The sequence below is a fragment of the Sus scrofa genome, chromosome 8 (genome assembly GCF_000003025.6).
Source record: "Sus scrofa isolate TJ Tabasco breed Duroc chromosome 8, Sscrofa11.1, whole genome shotgun sequence".
NCBI lineage: Eukaryota > Metazoa > Chordata > Mammalia > Artiodactyla > Suidae > Sus > Sus scrofa.
In genome coordinates, this window is record NC_010450.4 from 6671573 (window position 1) to 6690144 (window position 18572).

Here is an 18572-nt window from a genome sequence, read left to right on the forward strand (position 1 = left end):
TTTATAAATAGACAGAATCAGAAAACTGCAACTCTATGTCAGAAAAGGTTGTTAAGTAATTACAGCATAAAAGTTAAAGTGAAAACCATTGAAAATAACGATCGCTACTTAAATTCGGTTATGATCTCACAACGTAGAAAGGGATAATTTCTGGCAACAAAAATGAAGAGGGGGCAAAGAAAAGAATGCAACCTATAGAGACAAATGAACATGAGATGCTATCAGCAGAAAAAGGACCACTTTATCTATGAGACATTTGATACAAACCTCATGGTAACCACAAAAGAAAAATCTAGAGCAGAGACATGAAACATTAAAAAACGAGGAAACTGAGAAAAACATCATAGAAAACTGCCAAAATAAAATGGGAGACAGAAACACAAGAAAAAAGAAACAGTGGAGATAACCAGAAAAAAAAGATAAAACGGCAGGACGGAGTCCTCATATTCAATCATCACCCTAAATGTAAATGGATTGAATTCACCTGTTAAAAGACAGACTGGCTAGGTGGATTAAAAAAAAATAGACCCAGGTATAAAATAAAAGAGGAGAAATTGAAAAATACCACAGGGAGTGTGGGGTTAGTAGATGCAAACTATTATATTTGGAATCGATGAGCATGAGATCCTACTGTATAGCACAGGGAACTATATCCAGTCCTTGAGATAAAACATGATGGAAGATAAGATGAGAAAAAGAATGTATTTATATACATATGTATACACACACACACACACACACACACACACACACATATATATGAGGCTGAGTCACTTTGCTGTACAGCAGAAATTGGCACAGCCTTGTAAATCAACTACACTTTAACAAAAACAATAAAAGGAATACTACAGAAATACAAAAGATTATAAGACTAGTGTGACTATCTATAAGTCAATATATTGGATAACCAAGAAGAAATGGATATAAAATCTTAGAATTATACAACCTTCCAAGACTGAATCATGAAGAAACATAATGGAATCCCCTCAAGGAGATTGAAATAGTAATCAAAAAACCTTTCAAAATACAAAAGTCCAGGATCAGAGGAACCCACTGGTGAATTCTGCCTAACAAAGAAGATTTAATAAGAGCCTCCTCAAACTCTGCCAAAAAATCAAAGAGAAGGGCATACTTTCTAACTCATTTTACAAGGCTTGCATAGCTTTGATACCAAAACCAGGCACAGAGAACACACCCAAAAACAAAAATCACAGGCCCAAATCACTGATGAACATATATATACAAAAATCCTCAACAAAAAATTAGCAAGTCAAGTACAGCAATACATTAAAAGAATTGTACACTATAATCAAATGTAAATGGATTGAATTCACCAATTAAAAGACACAAAACGGTAAGATTTATTCCAGAGAGGCAAGGATGGGTGAATCTGCAAATCATTCAACACTATGCATCACAGTAACGAAATGAAGGATGAAAAATATCCCATGATGATTTCAATAGAGGCAGAAAGAGCATTGGATAAGATGCAACATCGCTTTATGATAAAAAACCTCAATAAAGTGGGTAGAGAAGGAACGTACCTGAACATAGACCTTAACACCATAAAGGCCATATTGACAAAGGCACAGCCAGCGTCCTACTCAAGCAGAAGTGTTTAACTACTGAGACAAGGAATGAAAAACTTTTAGGAAAATGTGTGCTGGTCAGCACTCAATAAATACTGGCTGTAAATGTGATGATGACTGCTACTGTAATAACAACTACGATTAAAGAAAGTCTGAGATAAGGGAGGGCCTTCTCTCCTCTTAAAGTCTGCCTAGCTTCTGTTAGGTACTTTATATGTGCGCAGTGCTTTAGGCACTCTTATTGTATAAGCAGAAAAAGTGAATAAAGCCGTGATTTTATTACAACGTAGGAACCTGGAATTATCAGATGGGGTTCAACTTAAATTCTAGGTCTGCATTATTCTCCTGCTCGAATATATTTAGACAAGCTGCTTACTAGTCCCAAGTGTATGACTTTTTCTATCATCACTCTGAAGTAGTTTGGTAAAAGCAAAGACTAGTTACCTTATGAGCCCAATTTCCAGCTAAGCAACAAATATGCTAGTTAAAATTATTCGAATTATGTACATATAATTTAATAACTAGATTTGTATAAGATATCTGATTTCATGTCATACATTTAAAATTTTCTTTAGTCATTAAAATTCTTTGTAGGTATTATTCATGGCATCATAATATGAATATATCATAATAGAGCCAAAGTTTCTCTACTGTTGACTATTTAGCATGATCCCAGCATGTTGCCCTTTAAAATATATTATTATAAAATGTGAGTGTTTAAATACTAGTCCAAATTTTAGATGAATTCTTTAAACTCCTCCCAACCACAGAATTGCAGGGCCAGAGAAAATGGACATTTTTATATTTCTTAGTTGATCTTATGCAATGGCTCTCCAAAGAGTGTCTCACAATTTAAAATTTCACCGTGAGTGACAGGAAGTACTTTTCTAACGCATCTTTGCCAGGACCATGTGTTGGTATTTTCACCTTATTCGGTCTTTGCAATGGTGATTGTGAGTTGATTTTATCTTCATTTTATAGCTGAGGAATTGAAACAGTATTTTTTACCTTTCTCGATATTAATGCCTTAGTCTTTATTTATTGATCAAGTTTTACTGAGAAATAATTGCCACATCACTGTCTAAATTTAAGGCATACAGTATGATGATTTGATTTACATGTCTTGTAGGAATATAGCTTTCTATCCAAGAATTGAAATTCTTTTTCTCTGCTGGGAAATTACATCATTGAGCAAAGTATATATATATTTTTTTTCCAATTCTCCAAGTACCTTGACAAAAGCCACTTACTTTGTAATATTAGAGACTGACAAAATAGGTCAAGAAAGCCGCCAACTTACATAATCGAGAAGAGGCTCATGAATCGTCCGGTACTGGCCTGCCAACAAAAACAGACCCAAATGTTATGGAAAAATATTGCAAAGACGACGGGGCCTTTGTTCTTCTCCAGAAATCTCGTGCTTATTTCGGTTAGTTTTTCTTTGACTGTAATTGCTCAGAATGCAGTGTATAATTCCATAGTTCGCATTCTCTCTGCTGCTCTTACATAACAGGGGCAGTGGGAAAGGGAGGAAGGAAATCAAATCCCAACCAAGAAGGCGCACTCTTTCTACAGCAGGTTCCCCTTCTCCATGAAAGAGACACAAGGTTGGAAGGAACCCCGCCCCCAATCGGTTGCACTCAAAGTGATGACTCTGGAGCCAGGTGCGCTTCCCCCCCCCCCCCCAGCACACAGTTACCTTTGCAATAACCTGGCCATATGATGTCTTCTTGAATAGACTCTATGTATTTTGAGAGAATGGGCCGTTCTAGTCATCTATCTATTCATCTCTTCCTGGGTTCAGGCCCCGGGGCCCAATATTGACCCAATGAGTTCTTGATGGGTGTTTGTTGCATAAACGTTGTTCAGATAAGGTTTCTCAACCCTCACCTCCCTCCTTTGGGCTTGTTTTACGAAAGAGTGCCTGAAGGTCATTTGTGCAGTCGGTGTTCTATGTTTTACATGTCACTCTCCAATTACAGAAAACCAGCAAAGAATTGCTCCCATGACCTGCAGGTTTTTTGCTTCCTCACAGGCTGAATTTTGCCAAGTTGCAGTATAGTTTTCATACTGTGAGTCAGCATTAGGAACATTATAGGCAGACAATGTTCTTCTCACATTCTCTTGTGTATTAGAATTAGCACATATGTGAGAAGTTTCCAGCAGGTCTCAGAACCAGAAGCTGCACACTTCATAGGAGCTGGCTTGCTTTGACTTAATGGAAAACATCAATCCCATAAGAGATCGTATTTCCCGTCTTCCTTTGGCTGCTAAGACTCTCAGGGCAAATTTCTGGCTTGTGTCCAAGTCATGGAGGGGACCATGGTGTGACAAGGATTTCTGTCCTTCGGTCTGGCTTCAATATACTCTTTTTCTTTTTTTTTTGTCTTTTTAGGGCTGCACCTGTGGCATTTGGAAGTTCCCAGGCTAGGGGTCAAATGGGAACTGCAGCTGCTGGCCTACGCCACAACCCGGCAATGCAGGATCTAAGCCACGTCTCTCTCCAACACCACAGCTCATGGCAATGGCAGATCCTTTAACCCACTGAGCAAGGCCAGGGATCGAACCTGCATCCTCATGGATACTAGTCGGGTTCATTACCGATGAGCCATGATGGGAACTCCTTGGCTTCAACATATTCTTAAACTTTGTTCTTTCACCCCGAATTCTCTTACCATACCAAAATACACAACTAACAGCTGTGATTTGGGGCCAACATGCCCAAGTCTTCTGCAGGGTGTAATGTGTAAGTTAATGAAAGTTTGGCTCAGTGGAAACGCGGTTCTCTGGAATCACGGCATGGGGGAATTGTTAAGTAGATAAGGAGCCAGAAGAAGCAGAATCCTGTCTGCACCTGCCACCAGCTCTAATCCATCCTGGTGGTAGGACTAGAGTGGCTGCTTCCTTTGGGCATGGATGACATCTTTCTGTCCCAGCACAGTTACACCCCTACCAAGATCCCCTGCAGAAAAACCCACAGGTCTTCTAGCCCTTTGGAGTAGAAATCTGTCCTCTCTCATGTGTTGCATTAAATGAATAAAGTCACCCATTAAAAACCAGCTGGTCGGAGTTCCCATTGTGACTCAGTGCGTTAAGAACCCAACATGGTGTCCATGAGGATGCAGGTTTGATTCCTGGCCTCACTCGGTGGGTTAAGGATCCTGCATTGCTGTAGCTGTGACTGTGGCTGGCAGCTGCAGCTCCAATTCAGCCCCTCACCTGGGAATTTCCACATGTCATGGGTGTGGCCGCTGGAAAACAAAAAACAAAACCCAAACAAAAACCAGCTAGTCTGGCAGGAGCCAATGAGCCCAGAATTACTGGGGATCTGCTTTGGCCACCATGATCTGGGAAAAGCAGTTCCACCTCATTCCACCTCATTCAGGGTTCAAGAGAATCTCATTTTAGGAGCTGGGCCGCGTTGAATGAAGTCATTATACCCACGTCCTCATGGGGAGCTGTGGGGGTCTCTTCTTTCACCAGCATCACAGGCTGACCCGCTTGGATTCGCCAAACAGGCTTCGTGCCACTTCTGGGTCTTTGCCTGGGTTGATTGTGCCTGGATCCCCGCCTCCTCCACTTTGGTTTCAAATGTGCTCATCAGCCTTTAAATCTTCCTGGGGCCTCCTCTTCTGACCCCATCCAGGTTACTTTCATCTCCCTGAACTGTCAGAACAGTTATTTTTGTCCCACTCACAGTGACACTTAAATAAAGAGGCAGCCCCCGATGACTTCTGCCTCGTGGATGTCCACTGTCCTGTGGGGAAGGGATTGTCTTTTATCTCTGCTTCCCTCAGTACCTATCTGGGTTATTAACAATGCAGAGTTCTGGAAATGTCATTTTAAGAGCATAGTTTTAAAACTGTAAATGAGTGTGTGGCACTCAAATGCGGTCCCGATTCCCGGCCGTGGCTCCCAGAGGCCAGCGCAGCCCAGCGCAGCCCAGTGCAGCTCTGCACAACCTGTCTCCTGCCTTGTCTCTGGTCACCTCTCTTTCCAGTTTCTTCCTCCTCTGAACACCAGCCCCAGCAGCCTCTTTTGAAGTTTTCTGGGACACCAAGCTCCTCTTCCCCCAGGGACTTTGCATGTGCGGTCCCTCCATCCAGAACATTCTTTCTTCAGCCCTGGATCCTTTTCATCCGTCACACTGTCTCTTAAATGTCATCTCCCTTAGGGGGACCGTCTCTGACTACCAATGTCAGGCAAAAATTAAGGAGCTCCCTCCAGCCCTGGATCTCACTTCTTCAGGCACCTGGCGTGGCAGTAAAAATGCTGCCATTTCCTCCTCCTGTGGGTGCTTGGCGTCCTTCCGGGTCCCAGCAGGCCTTGCCCTGGGTGGCCTCGGCCTGGCGCTCTGGCCCCTGGGACAAGGCCAAGGTGATGGATTCCGCCCCAAGCCGTCCCTCTTGACCCTCCATCTCCGATTTGTGCCCCCGGGGGGCTGGCCAGGGACAGAGGACCCCAATGTCCTCAGGGACAATGGCAGCCACTGGTAAATGGAGAGAGAATCCTGAATGAACACTGGGAAAAAAGACCTCTGTCCATTTGTCTTGGATTGTGACATGAGCAAGAAATAAACCTTTATTTTATGAAACTACTGACGTTCATAGTTCATACATTATAGATGTTAGTTTTCCTGGGTTAATACACCCCGTTCAGCTCCTCCACTGTGTGTATGGTACCCATGGCCATATTACACTCTTACAGACGGTGGCACCTGCCTCCCCCATAGGCCGTGAGATGCCAGGCTCCTGATCACTCCTGTGACCCTGTGTATGATAAGTGACAATAGATGCAGGGTCGGCTGTGGAGGAGAGTGAGGGGACAATGGAAACACCCAGAACCGGGAACCAGCCACAGGACTTCCAGGAGAACCTGACCGGCTCCCTTGTTGAGTGCACTTGAGCTTGGCACCCTCTTGCTGGGCCCAGACCCTCCCCAACGTGGCCTTCCTCCCAAATTCTCCCAGGTCTTTGAGCTTTCCTAGAACAGAAGGACAGGCTGGCTTCTCAGAGAGGGCCATTTTCCAGAAAGACGAGGGAAGCTGCCCAGTAGGTTGGGTTTCCACATACCACCCTGAGAGAGTGGTGCTCCTGCTGGGTCCGTGGAGGGTCCCACAGCACCCAGCAGCACCAAGAGGCTCCAGAGAACTCACTTCTGTGAGCCCCTTGAGGAAACGTCTTTTTACAAAAGACAGCGCTTCCCTAAAAGTCATTTTAAAGAAGGAAGAGAAGATGAATATGGCCATGGAAAGCTCAGGGGGCTTCCGGGCCGGCAGAGGGGGATTTCTCCAGACGTTAGCATCGGGGCGGGGGGGGGGGGGACAAAGCAATTGGTTTGCTCTGGGGTCCAAGTTTTGGTATTTTCTTATAAAGCACCCAAGATATATAATGGTCAGGGGACCTTGATTTGATGGGCATTGGCCATGTATGTACCTATGTCAGGGCTTTGCAGGCATGAGGTGTTCCCCCCCCCACCCGCCCCCCGATGCTAACATCTGCAGGAGAGGGGAAGGGAAGGAAAAGAAGGAATAAACCATACCATGCACCACACTTTCTCTTAAGAAAGTTTCCTGGAATTTTTTGTTTTGTTTTGTTCTGTTTGCTTTTTTTAGGGCTGTACCTACAGCATATGGCAGTTCCCAGACTAGGGTTGGAATCAAAGCTACAGCTGCCAGCCTACACCACAGCCACAGCAACACAGGATCTGAGCCATGTCTGTGACCTACACCACAGCTCACGGCAACACCAGATCCTTAACTCACTGAGCGAGGCCAGGGATCGAACACACGTCCTCATAGATTCTGGTCAGATTCATTTCCAGTGAGCCATGACAGGAACTCCCAGAAATTGTGAGTTGATTTTTCATCAACCAAAACTTGGACTCATGGCCCCGTGTAGCTGCAAGGACGACCAGGACATGAAACAAGGACTTACTCTCGGCAGTGTGTACCCAGCTACCCAGGAGGGGCTCTAGCACTGAGAAGCTCAGGGAAATGCGTGGGGGAGACCCCGCTGTCTCTGCTCTGACCGGCTTCCTGAGGGTAGCGGGGCTTCACCGACCTCTTGACTTTTACTATGGGTTTCGGAGGAGGTCCAGCTGGCCTCTCGAGTTGGGAACCCAAACCCTAATCATCCCTTTCTCCCCTGCATCACTCCCTCCAAAATCCTGTGACTGAGATGAAAACAGGAGCCGGGTGTGCTTGGGGAACGTGTCTGTTTGGAAATATCATCATCCGAAAGGCCCATTAACTGATTTCACTTCCTACAGAAACAGGAGGTTCTAGAACCCTGCAGGCTTCCGACGCCTCACAGCAGACAAGTGCAGTCTCTTCGGGGGTGGGGGGGGGCTGTTGGGAATGGTTTCAGCCCAGGATTTATCCCACGGCAATAGCATTTGGGGGCTCGGCCAGCTACCCTGTTCTTGCAAAGACACTAAATGGGGACACAGACAAGGGGCCAGCCTTGCACTCCAAGGGCTTAAGTTCATGGAAGTGCTTACAAGTGAAAATAGCCTGAGCACCTCTCTCTCTAACTTTACTTCACTTACATGGTCTCCCTGCTATTGGACCAGAGATGGAGCTTCTACGTCGGTAATTCTCAGATGTCTGAGAACAGAATAAATATCCCCTCCTGGTGTTGCCGTGAGCTGTGGTGTAGGTCACGGACACGGCTCGGATCCTACGTTGCTGTGGCTGTGGTGTAGGCTGGCAGCTGTATCTTTGATTCGAACCCTAGCCTGGGAACTGCCATATGCTGTAGGTACAGCCCTAAAAAAAGCAAACAGAACAAAACAAAACAAAAAATTCCAGGAAACTTTCTTAAGAGAAAGTGTGGTGCATGGTATGGTTTATTCCTTCTTTACCTTCCCTTCCCCTCTCCTGCAGCCCGGAGTGCAGGCGTTGCAATTTTAGGCATTGATATTGGGAGGGGGCGAGGCAGGAGGGGGCAGGGGCTCTGAGGGCTTCAAGGAGCAGAACTGCCAAACAGCCTTGACCTGCTTCCCCCTGGACTTGACTTAAATACAAAAATAAATAAGTAAACATTTGTCATGGTTAAGCCCCATGACTTCTTTTTTAAAGTATCTTGCAGCCTTACATTTTTTTAAATCAGCCTTGGTGTTCACCAGTAACGTAACGGAGCCTCTGGTCAAAGGCTTAGACATGTAGTTCATGGAAGCTGAAAAGAACTTGTAGGTTCAAATCCTGGCCAGGTCACTTTCTGGCCATGTGACCTCAGGCAAACTTGTAAGCCTAGTGGAAATAATAGTATCTACCCCCAACTGCTGTAAAAGAGCTTAAATAAATAACTCCCAGAGATCCTGCTGTGATGCAGTGGGTTAAGATCTGAATGAGCGGGTTTGATCCCCAGCCTGGCAAAGTGGTTTAAAGCACCCAGCATTGCCTCTGAGGTGTTAGGTTGCAGCTGCAGCTTGGATTCAATCCCTGGCCCAGGAACTTCCACATGCCACGAGTTTGGCTGTAAAAAATGAAATAAAACAAAACAAAAAACTCCCCCAAACTGGCTCAGTGCCTCACTAAGGAGCTGTTGTGTTCTAGGTTTCATGCCTTTTCAAGTTCAACTTCATGGGCAAATCTGTTTCACTCAATCCAGATTTTTGTATCTTTAGATCTGTAATAGGAACCTGTTCATTATTCAGTGCCCATTGTAAAACAAAACATGTGCCTTTTTTTTTTTTTTTTTTTTTTTTAAGGGCTGCGCTCACAACATATAGAAGTTCCCAGGCTAGGGGTCGAATTGGAGTTGCAGCTGCCAGCCTGAATCACAGCCACAGCAACATGGGATCCAAGCTGCCTCTGCGACCTACACTCCAGCTCACGGCAATGCCAGATCCTTAAGCCACTGAGCGAGGCCAGGGATCGAACCTGCATCCTCATGGATACTAGTCGGGTTCGTTATCACTGAAGCACAACGGGAACCCCAAAACATGTACCTTTTCCAACATTCAACTCTGTTGACAAGCACCTGTCAATTTTTCAGGCTCTCTGGGTCCCCAGAACCTTATTTCCCTTATTTCCCTTAAAACTTATTTCCCTTTTAAAAAACTCATCCCCAAAGTTAGTTGTAGTGTCTATCACATGCAGAAACTACCACACCTGATAGATTGAATGAAAGAAGTGTGAGGAATAAGGCAGCTGCCTCTCATCCCATTTCCTGAGGGACCTCCGGAAATTCAAACAAAATATTCTGAGAAAGTTCTCATTCAGGGAGTTGGCAGTCGCCTCTTGGTGGGGACAGTCTTGATGGTCTCCATTGATTTATCTGTATATTTTTTGCCAGCGATTCTCAAAAGGCTTTCCTAGGGCCACCTGAATTAGAAGTAGCCTGTTAAAGTTACAGATTCTCTGGCTTCACTGTAGCCCTGCCAAAGCATAAGCCTGGGCATGACCTTGATCATATGCATTTTTAAGTGCTGGGATTCTGATCCCGAATGTTGAAGACAGTTGTAAATCCTTGGACTTCTCATCAACCTTGAATGATTTGAAATCCGCTTTGTGCTTAAGAGAAATAGTTGAACACTTCTTCCCTGAAACGCAGCTGTTAACTTTGCAATTTGTTTCTGTTCACCAATTCCACTAACAGCTCAGGGAGAACCAGCCTCTGTGAAGTTGGTTCAGGTATTGCATTACCTAGAAATCGCCAGCAGGAGGCGTTGGACGCTCACATATTCCAAACCTGCCTTTCTTCCCTCTAGTTCTAAAATTCTTCTTAATTTTTCTTTTAGAAGTGGGAGAAAACAACCTTTAAGATTGATTTCCTGAGAAACAAAACAAGGGTGCCTGGATGAAATGAAACTTCCTGTCTGTTTAATTGTCAACCAGTATACATCTTTATTAGAGCTTTTAACCAAGTGTGGTGACTCAGGACAGAAAGACTTGCTGTCTAAATAGGGCCATCCTCTCCAATTTCATTCTTTATTTAGGGGAAGGAGAAAAATCTCCTGAGTTTATTTTATGGAAAAATATGACACTGCTCTCTATACGTCAGCTTCACAGAAGATGTTGGTATTGACAGATTGCCCAGGTTTGACAGTCTGACAGCCTTCTCCAGGCCTGGAAAATTTTTTTGATAGATTGTTTTTAGTATACAAAAATATATACCACTATAGAAAAAATGATAAGCAAAAAAGGAGAATAAAAGTCACTATAATGTCCCCATTCCAAGGTAACTACTACGAGTATTTGGACAAAAATCACTACCCCCCCAACACACACACGTGATGTAGCTGTGCATATATGATTATAGCGTGTGCACACTATTTTCTTGCTTACCCTTTTATATAACAGCATGCTCTAATGTACCCATGGGTGAACATGCCTCAACATCATATATTTTTTTCTCTTTTTAAGGCTGCATATGTGGATGTTCTGGGCTAAGGGTCAAATCAGAGCTGCAGCTGAGGACTGCACCACAGCCACGGCAACACCGGATCCAAGCTGCACATGTGACCTACACTGCAGCTTGCAGCAATGCCGAATCCTTAACCCACTGAGTGAGGCCAGGGCTGGAAACTGCATCCTCACAGAGATAACATCGGGTCCTTAACCAGCTGAGCCACAGTGGGAACTCCCAACACCATCATTTTTAATAGCTACATCGTGTTCTCTCATACAGATGCCCTACCATATTTTCAATGACTCTCGTGGTGAAAACCTGCAAACAACTTTAAAGTATCTGGGAATGTCATGAACATCATGACCAAGCATCTCTCATGTAAATTGTCACGTACGTCTTTAGTTATATCATTTTGTTATAGTTTAACAGACACCAGCAGTGGTGAAGAAGCTGGCATAGGCTAGGGTGGTGTGGTTTGCTGCTAAATGTTTTGTCAGGGTATAGATTTAAGTGCCGATGGATGGATCGGCCTGGACAGCTTTATCTCGGTCGGCTTTGGGGGGTTTGGATGTGTTTTCCTTCCCCAGCTTGTGTCTCTAGCATATTATTAATGACATCCATCGAATCCCACTGTCAGACTTTCTCTGCCTCAATGCAGGTGGAGAACAAGCCCCGCAGGGAGAGAGTGTGGGTCACATTCATAATTCACCAGCCGCTGCTTCTAAGGAGCAACCTCATTTCCGAGCACCAGCCCTTTCAGAATTTTCTACAGCCCCCCAAGATGCCAAGCAGCTGGTAGAAGGGGTAGAGGGGTGGCAAGCAGGTGGGGGTGGGTATTCGTGACCCCAAAGACTCGGCGGCTTTTGGAAGCACCTGCCTTGAGAGAGGGCAATGTTTCGTAGGACCCGACTGGCGAGCTTCAGAAAAACACCTTCTGTAAGAGCAATGAGAGCTGGGTGCTTGCTTCCTATTTATATTTATACCTGCGATGTTGATTTTGCTTTTTCTTCTACTGCTCCTGTGTGGGGCATGCGGGGTGTTGGTGATAGGCTCCCACATGCGCTGTAATGAATCTTTTGAATTTATTTGCTGATGACCTCATTCCCGCTGCCTCGATCACAGCTTTGCACACTTCCTCTGGTCTATTTCTCATTTTTCATGTCTCATTCCGGTCATCATTTCCAGCCACCAGCTTTCTAGGAAATTCTATGGGACGTTCCTTGGCATAACGCTCCAAGATGAATAAGTATATACTTTATTTAAACTTTAATGGGGTCCTATTAGGTGTCTGGTCACAGGAACTAGCCTCCGAAAAGAGATGCAGGAGACGCATGAAATGTCTCTGATCCATTCATTCGCTCAGCACACGTTTTGGCGGAAATCCCTTAACACTGTGTTTAGTTGAGCGAACACCAATGAGTAGCCCCAATACCGGTGCTCGGGGTGAGTTAGACCCATTTTGCAGATGAAGGAACTCAGGCCCCCAGGGATCTGTGTTTCATCCAAGGATATACAGCTAATGCGTGGAAAAATGTTCTAAAATTAGGTCATGATGATGGCTGTACAACTAGAAATATAATAAAAGATTCCCATTCCGACGGCCAGCTTCCAAAGCTGTGAAAGTCAGAGATTTCCAGCTTGGGAGCAACTAGAGGGGAAAGACCCTAAGGAGCTAATCTCACCTTGCGCAGGACAATAGTTTTATCCAAGGAAAAACAGAAAAGAATGAAGAGTGACAGGCTGAACTTCCCACCACGTAGGTGCCGGGGGGTGGGGGCGGTGGAGCCTGACTCACCTGTAGTACTTTGGATTCGCGGCCATGACCTAGGGCACAAGAGAGAACACAGGTAAGTGTCAGCTTCACGCCAGTCATCGTCCTCCCCCAAGGGCGGGTGGTCACCAAAGGCACCTCATGGGCCAATGGATGGAACAATGTCTTTATGTTTGTGCTGTTCTAGACCGAGACGACCGTCTCACCACAGCAAGTATCAAAAGAGAAACATGCACATGGAAGAAAAGTGCCCACCGCTCAAATTTTAGCGGGTCTCATGTATACATGTGCACGTGTGTATGAGGGTGTGTGCATGCATTTCAATATATAAATGTCTAATAATAACGTAAGAGTGTATAAGATCTTGATGTTAAAAATGCACTGCAGGGAGTTCCCACGTGGCTTAGCGATGATGAACCCAACTAGTATCTGTGAGGATGAGGGTTCGATCCCTGGTCTCACTCAGTGGATTAAGGATCCGGCATTGCCGTGAGCTGTGGTATAGGTGTCAGTTGTGGCTTGGATCCTGTGTTGCTATGACTGTGGCGTAGGCCAACAGCTACAGCTCCGATCTGACCCCTAGCCTGGGAACCTCCATATGCCATGGGTTCGGCCCTTGAAAAAAAAAAAAAAAAAAAAAAAGACTCAAATGCATTGCAAGAGTTCCCTGGTGGCCTAGGGGTTAGGGATTTGGCATTGTCACTGCTGTGGCTTGGGTTCTATCTGAGTGGGGGTGGCCAAAAAAATGCATTGTTTATCTTTGTTTTCACAAAGACATATTTATCGGCTGTGTGCTTTTTGGAAGTGGAAATTAGGTTCTTGCTCATTTTTACGAGTGTAAATCATGCTGCCACGTGCATCCCTGCTTGTGTGTTTAAGCTGACTCCATCGAGGGCAGTGCAGGTGCCTGATCATGATCACGTGGCTCTTCTGAGCCCCTGGATTCACATCGATGAGGTGCCTTCAGGATGCGTTGCATTCATTTATTTTCGTCTCCAAAGGGACCATGTCACCATATCTTACCACCCTTAAATCCGCAACCATTTAAGACAACTTTTCCTACTTGGTACTTGAGCCCTTATTTTATCTGTTTCACTTCCACGCTGCCTAGTGAGACTGACTTATTACTTATGTACTTATTTTTCACATTGTTTGGGGCCTTTGCTCTTCTCCAGGGGTCAGTGATCTGGAAAGCCCCATGAGGTCTTTTCCTGGCTGCCACCTTCCGCCTGGGCCAGCGTGTTTCTGGAAGCACCTTGTCCCTAGATTTCGAGCAAATCATCGGCAAAGCCCTGGGGTGATGGAAAGCGCTGAAGGAGGCGGCTTGTGTGAGCTGACTTGTTTGTGCCTTTAATAATCGCACCTATCCTCCGAGGCTCTCGAAGTGCGTCACAGGAGCAATTAATTGAACATCGCAACACAGCCCGGGTGTAAATATTTATGAGGCCTGCTTGGTGGCTGGGACACTGGGTATGGAAGAGTTAAGCGGGGAGATGTTAGGCACCAGGAGACCCCAGCCCACGAGTCCCACGTCCAGCTCAGCCTGTGGCCCTTTGCTTTGCCGGGTTAATTCTCAAAGCAATTCTGCTGGGGAGCTCCTCCTATCTCAGATTTATAGGGGAGGAAATGGGGGGGGGGTTCAGAGGGCTCCATAGCTTCCCCAGTTCCAGCGAGAGTGAGGGAGTTGACACCAGCCTGCTGGGGCCCCCGATGCTCGCTGCCTCTGCTCGCCTTGGCCTGTAGGCTGTAGCGAGCCATGCTTTGGAGGGACGGTGCAGCTGCTGCCTTGGATGCTTTGTGGTTAGCTCTCGGCCCTCTCTCAAGGTGCCTGCGATTCTGCAGAAATCACCAGTAAATCAGCCAGGGGGGAGCAGACCATTTATCGGGGGCCCGGGGGCTCTCTCTGGACCCTTTCAACACTCGGCCTCCTCCCTGACATCTTGGTCTTTGATCAAAGCCTCCGAAGGCTCCCCGGACTGGCTGGCAATGCCCGACGTGTGAAATGGAAATGATGTTTCTGCCACTGCGTACAGTGAGCTTGATGCGAGCGTGGCAGGCCAGGCCCTGGGCAGAAGGCAGCACGTCGGCCTGGGCAGGATGTGGTTCGGAGCCCAGGGGCTTTGAACATGAGGCTCTCTCTTCTGCCTAAGAGCAATCTCAGATTTTAAATTTAGGATTTCATTCTCTTTCTTTCTTTTTTATTACTTTTCTTTTTAGGGCCACACCTGTGCCATAGGGAAGTCCCCAGATGAGGAGATGAATTAGAGCTGAGGCTGAGGCCTACGCCACAGCCACAGCTATGCCAGATCCAAGCTGCATCTGCAACCTATGCTGGATCTGTACCCCACTGCGTTGAGGCCAGGGATCGAACCCGCGTTCTCATGGATACTAGGTGGGTTCTTCATCCACTGAGCCCCAACGGGATGTTCTCATTCTCCTTCTGACCTTGGTCTCACCTGATTTTTAGACTTGAAGACCACTAATGCATGTAGGAGATAATATGAACCAATTTGTGGTTCCAAGTTTCAGATTCCTGGAGGCAGGCCGGAGGTCTTTTGACAGCTAAGAAGAGTGGATCTGAAGGGTAAAAATGCCTGTCCAGGCACTGATCTAGACTCTGCTCTGGTTGGTGGGCTTTCCCCTCCTTAGCAGATGGAAGTAAAGCTCAGAAGGGGGAAGCGACTTGCCGAAAGTGGAACAGACAGCGATTGGCAGCGCCGGATTTGGCCCTGTTATTTCCCAGCCAAGGCAACAACTGAGCCTGCCGGGCTCCCTGCCTCTGGAAGCTTCCTCCCAATTGTGAGGCAGTCTGGAAGTGGTTTATCCGACACCTCCTCTTGGTGGGGCCCCAAAGCGATGGTGCTCATTCATATGTCATATCCTCTGGGGCTCTGCACCCCAGGGCCCTCCGTGCGTCAGTGCAAGCCAGATGAATTAGCAGAGGAAGCAGCAGCAAAGCAGGGAATGATGTTGTTATTCCAGCTGAGCCCTAAAGTGGGGGTGGGGGGGAAGGGCTGGAAGGAGGGGCCTGGGGAGGCATCCTGGACTCCACAGTCCTGTCGGGCTGGAGTGTAGACAGCAGCTGACAAACACTCTGTCTAAAGCTCCTGTGTTAACACTCTCTGCAGCCTGACAGCCCAGGGTGATTAATGAAAGATGCTGCTCGCAAACTTCCTGGAGGTTTGATGTGTTCTCTCCATGCTCAAGCGAGGCCCATGTGCTAGCAAGCTGCCTCTTGCCAGGGAATTACAAGGCTGCTCCCTGGCTTCCTTTCGTCAGCAGCATCAATAACACTGCCACGTGCCAACGGACCGCAGCTGGATGGTGTGTGGCTTTGGCAGCCACCCCTCTGCCCTCCCCACCCCTGCTCCTTTCCCGATTTGGACCTGAGCAAAGTGGGTCTCCCCTCCCTATCCCTGCTTGGACGGGCAGGAGTCCACGTGGTGGGCAGGGCAGTTCACAGGCTATGCAATGTACAAAGCTGGCCTCCAGAGATTTGCAGTTTTCAATATTTAAAGCTTATTACAAGGGAAGATGTTTAATTTCTGAATTATTTGGAGTTTTTAATTCTTCCTTTTTTATAGTTTTTTTGTTTGTTTTTTTAGGACCACACCTGTGGAGGTTCCCAGGCTAGGGCTCAAATAGCAGCTGTAGCCTCCGGCCTATGCCACAGCCACAGCCACGCCAGATCTGAGCCACGTCTGTGACCTACACCACAGCTCATGGCAACGCCAGATCCTTAACCCACTGAGGAAGGCCAGGGATCGAACCTGCGTCATGGTTGCTAGATTTGTTCTCGCTGACCCACGACAGAACTCCCAATGCTTCTTTACAACCTGCAAGGTTTAATAATTTTTAGTTTTTAGAGGGTACTAAATTAACCCCCTCTCTCCCTCGCCCACCGTTGCGGCCCCAGGAGAACTGGATCTGATGAAGTGGGCAGGGTGCACTTGTGTTCTCTTATCCATGGGAACAAAGTTTGGATGGTGTGTTTTTCCGGTCCCATAGAGACGGGACTTGGGTCCTGTCTCTAGGGTCAGGTTTCCAGCATGGAGACTAATTCCTATCGCCCCCCTGCCCCCTCGAGAGTGTGGTGTGCATGGTCCCCTCTGGGTCTCCCCAGGCACCTACTGCTGGTCCAGGATGCGACAGCAAAACCCTGGAGAAACTGTTGGGTGACTTCATCCCCCTCTCCCAACCCTCCAGGCTGAACTGCTCAGCTCCACCCCTTCCTGAAGCACTACCCCTGAAAGGAAAAGACTGCCTGAAAATAAAATTCTTTAATTTGGGGGAAGGTGGGGATCGATCTTTTTCAGAATCACGCCACTCATTTTTCCTATAAACCAGAAGGAAATGAAGACGGATGTCAAGTTTCTAAATTCATCCCCTGCTTCCCGCTCTTGGAATATCTATCTGCACCGTGTTGGGAAGAGTGCACTTTACAGAAATTAGTTCAGCCACACTTCCCAGCAATTCTGGCTGGACAGTATCTCTGTCTCGGTCTTAGCTATTATGGGATGTTGGTGCCGGACGGGACCAGAAACTGGCCCTTTCATTTTGCAGATGGATTGAGGGAAGCCCACGTTAGCCTCATGGGGGAGCCCGTGGTGTCCTATTTCCCACCCAGCCTCCCTCTCCACCTCTCTGAGGGAGGGGGAGGGTTTGCATCAGGGAGCCATGGGAACTAAGGTTTCAAAATGCGCAGAGAGTAGGGGGCCTGAAGGATGGGCTAGGACCGTGTCAGTCTCCAGGCAGTGTGGGGATTTGCAGAGCAGAGGATAAAGGATGCTCAGAGCCACATCTCAGGAGGGCGATTGCAGGAGCGCATGTGATGGAGAGGGAAGGGCTGGGATGTACCCTCTGGTAAGAGGCAGTGCCAGGCCTTCGCTGTGGGTGCTTTCCTGGCTCCTCCCTGGCCACCAAAGCCCCCCTCTGGTCATCTGACCTCCAGCGGGTGGAGCTTACACTGGTATCACCAGAACAGAGTACAGCTCCATTTCTCACACTGCCTACAGCTCCTAAAAGGGAGACCAGATACCTATCGCAGTGCCTGGAACAGGGCTCGTACACAAAAATGTGTCACCGTGGGAGTGTGGATGAGCATGAAGAAGCCGCTGAGGGCAGTGTGCGCAGGCGCGGGAAGCTCGGCGAAGAGGGCGCCCCAGGCGTAAAAGAGCCGAGAGCCGCACCACCGCCCGAGCCGGGGGTCTGTCCGCGGACTTCTCCCCCCACGGCTTGGTAGACAGAGGACTTCGTACGGAAGCACCCCCGCCCCGCCCCCGCGGGAATAGCTTCTCGGTTATCCTTACAGATCCGATGATGGAGAACATCTCCTGACTATTACTTTGAAGCAGATGAAATTCACACCCAGGTGGCATCAGATCAGGGCTCATATTTAATACGTGCATAATGGGCTCATTCTTGTGAAAAGCATCCTTGAGTAGGTCAAGACATCTCCTCTTTTCTATTTTATTTTTACAAAAAAAAAAAAAAAAAATTTGACAGTAGGCAACTCCCTGAAGTGATCCGGAGGAAAACCTGGCCTGTGTTGGGTTGGCCCAGCCCCTCCCCCATCTCCTCAGTACCCACCTCCCCCCATTCCTCTCCTCCACCCCATCAGAGCCCACAACTCTTTCTCCCTCTGAGCTCCCAGGGCCCCTCGGGCTCTTAAAAGCATACTTATTTTGTTAAAAGGCAATGTAGAATAATTAATTTCTTAAAATTTTACTTAGTTTTTTTTTCTTTTCTCAACTAGATGTTAAGTTCTCTGAGGACAGAAAGCATGTCTCGTAAGCCATAATCGCTCTCATGTATGCTATATCCCTGCCAAATACTGAAAGATGAAAATGGAATGAT

The 18572-nt window shown here is 46.9% G+C and overlaps 1 protein-coding gene across 3 annotated transcripts in view; it reads right to left on the bottom strand.

The window, feature by feature from the left end:
* The window catches only part of CLNK (cytokine dependent hematopoietic cell linker), a 164795-nt gene that overhangs the window by 66598 nt on the left and 79625 nt on the right, over positions 1-18572 (bottom strand). For all 3 annotated transcript variants that reach the window (XM_021101017.1, XM_021101016.1, XM_021101018.1), the window contains exons 4-5: positions 12741-12769; positions 2890-2927 (exon numbers count right to left, since the gene is read on the bottom strand). In XM_021101017.1, coding sequence (XP_020956676.1) covers positions 2890-2927; positions 12741-12769 — 67 coding nt within the window. The remainder of the gene's footprint in view (positions 1-2889; positions 2928-12740; positions 12770-18572) is intronic.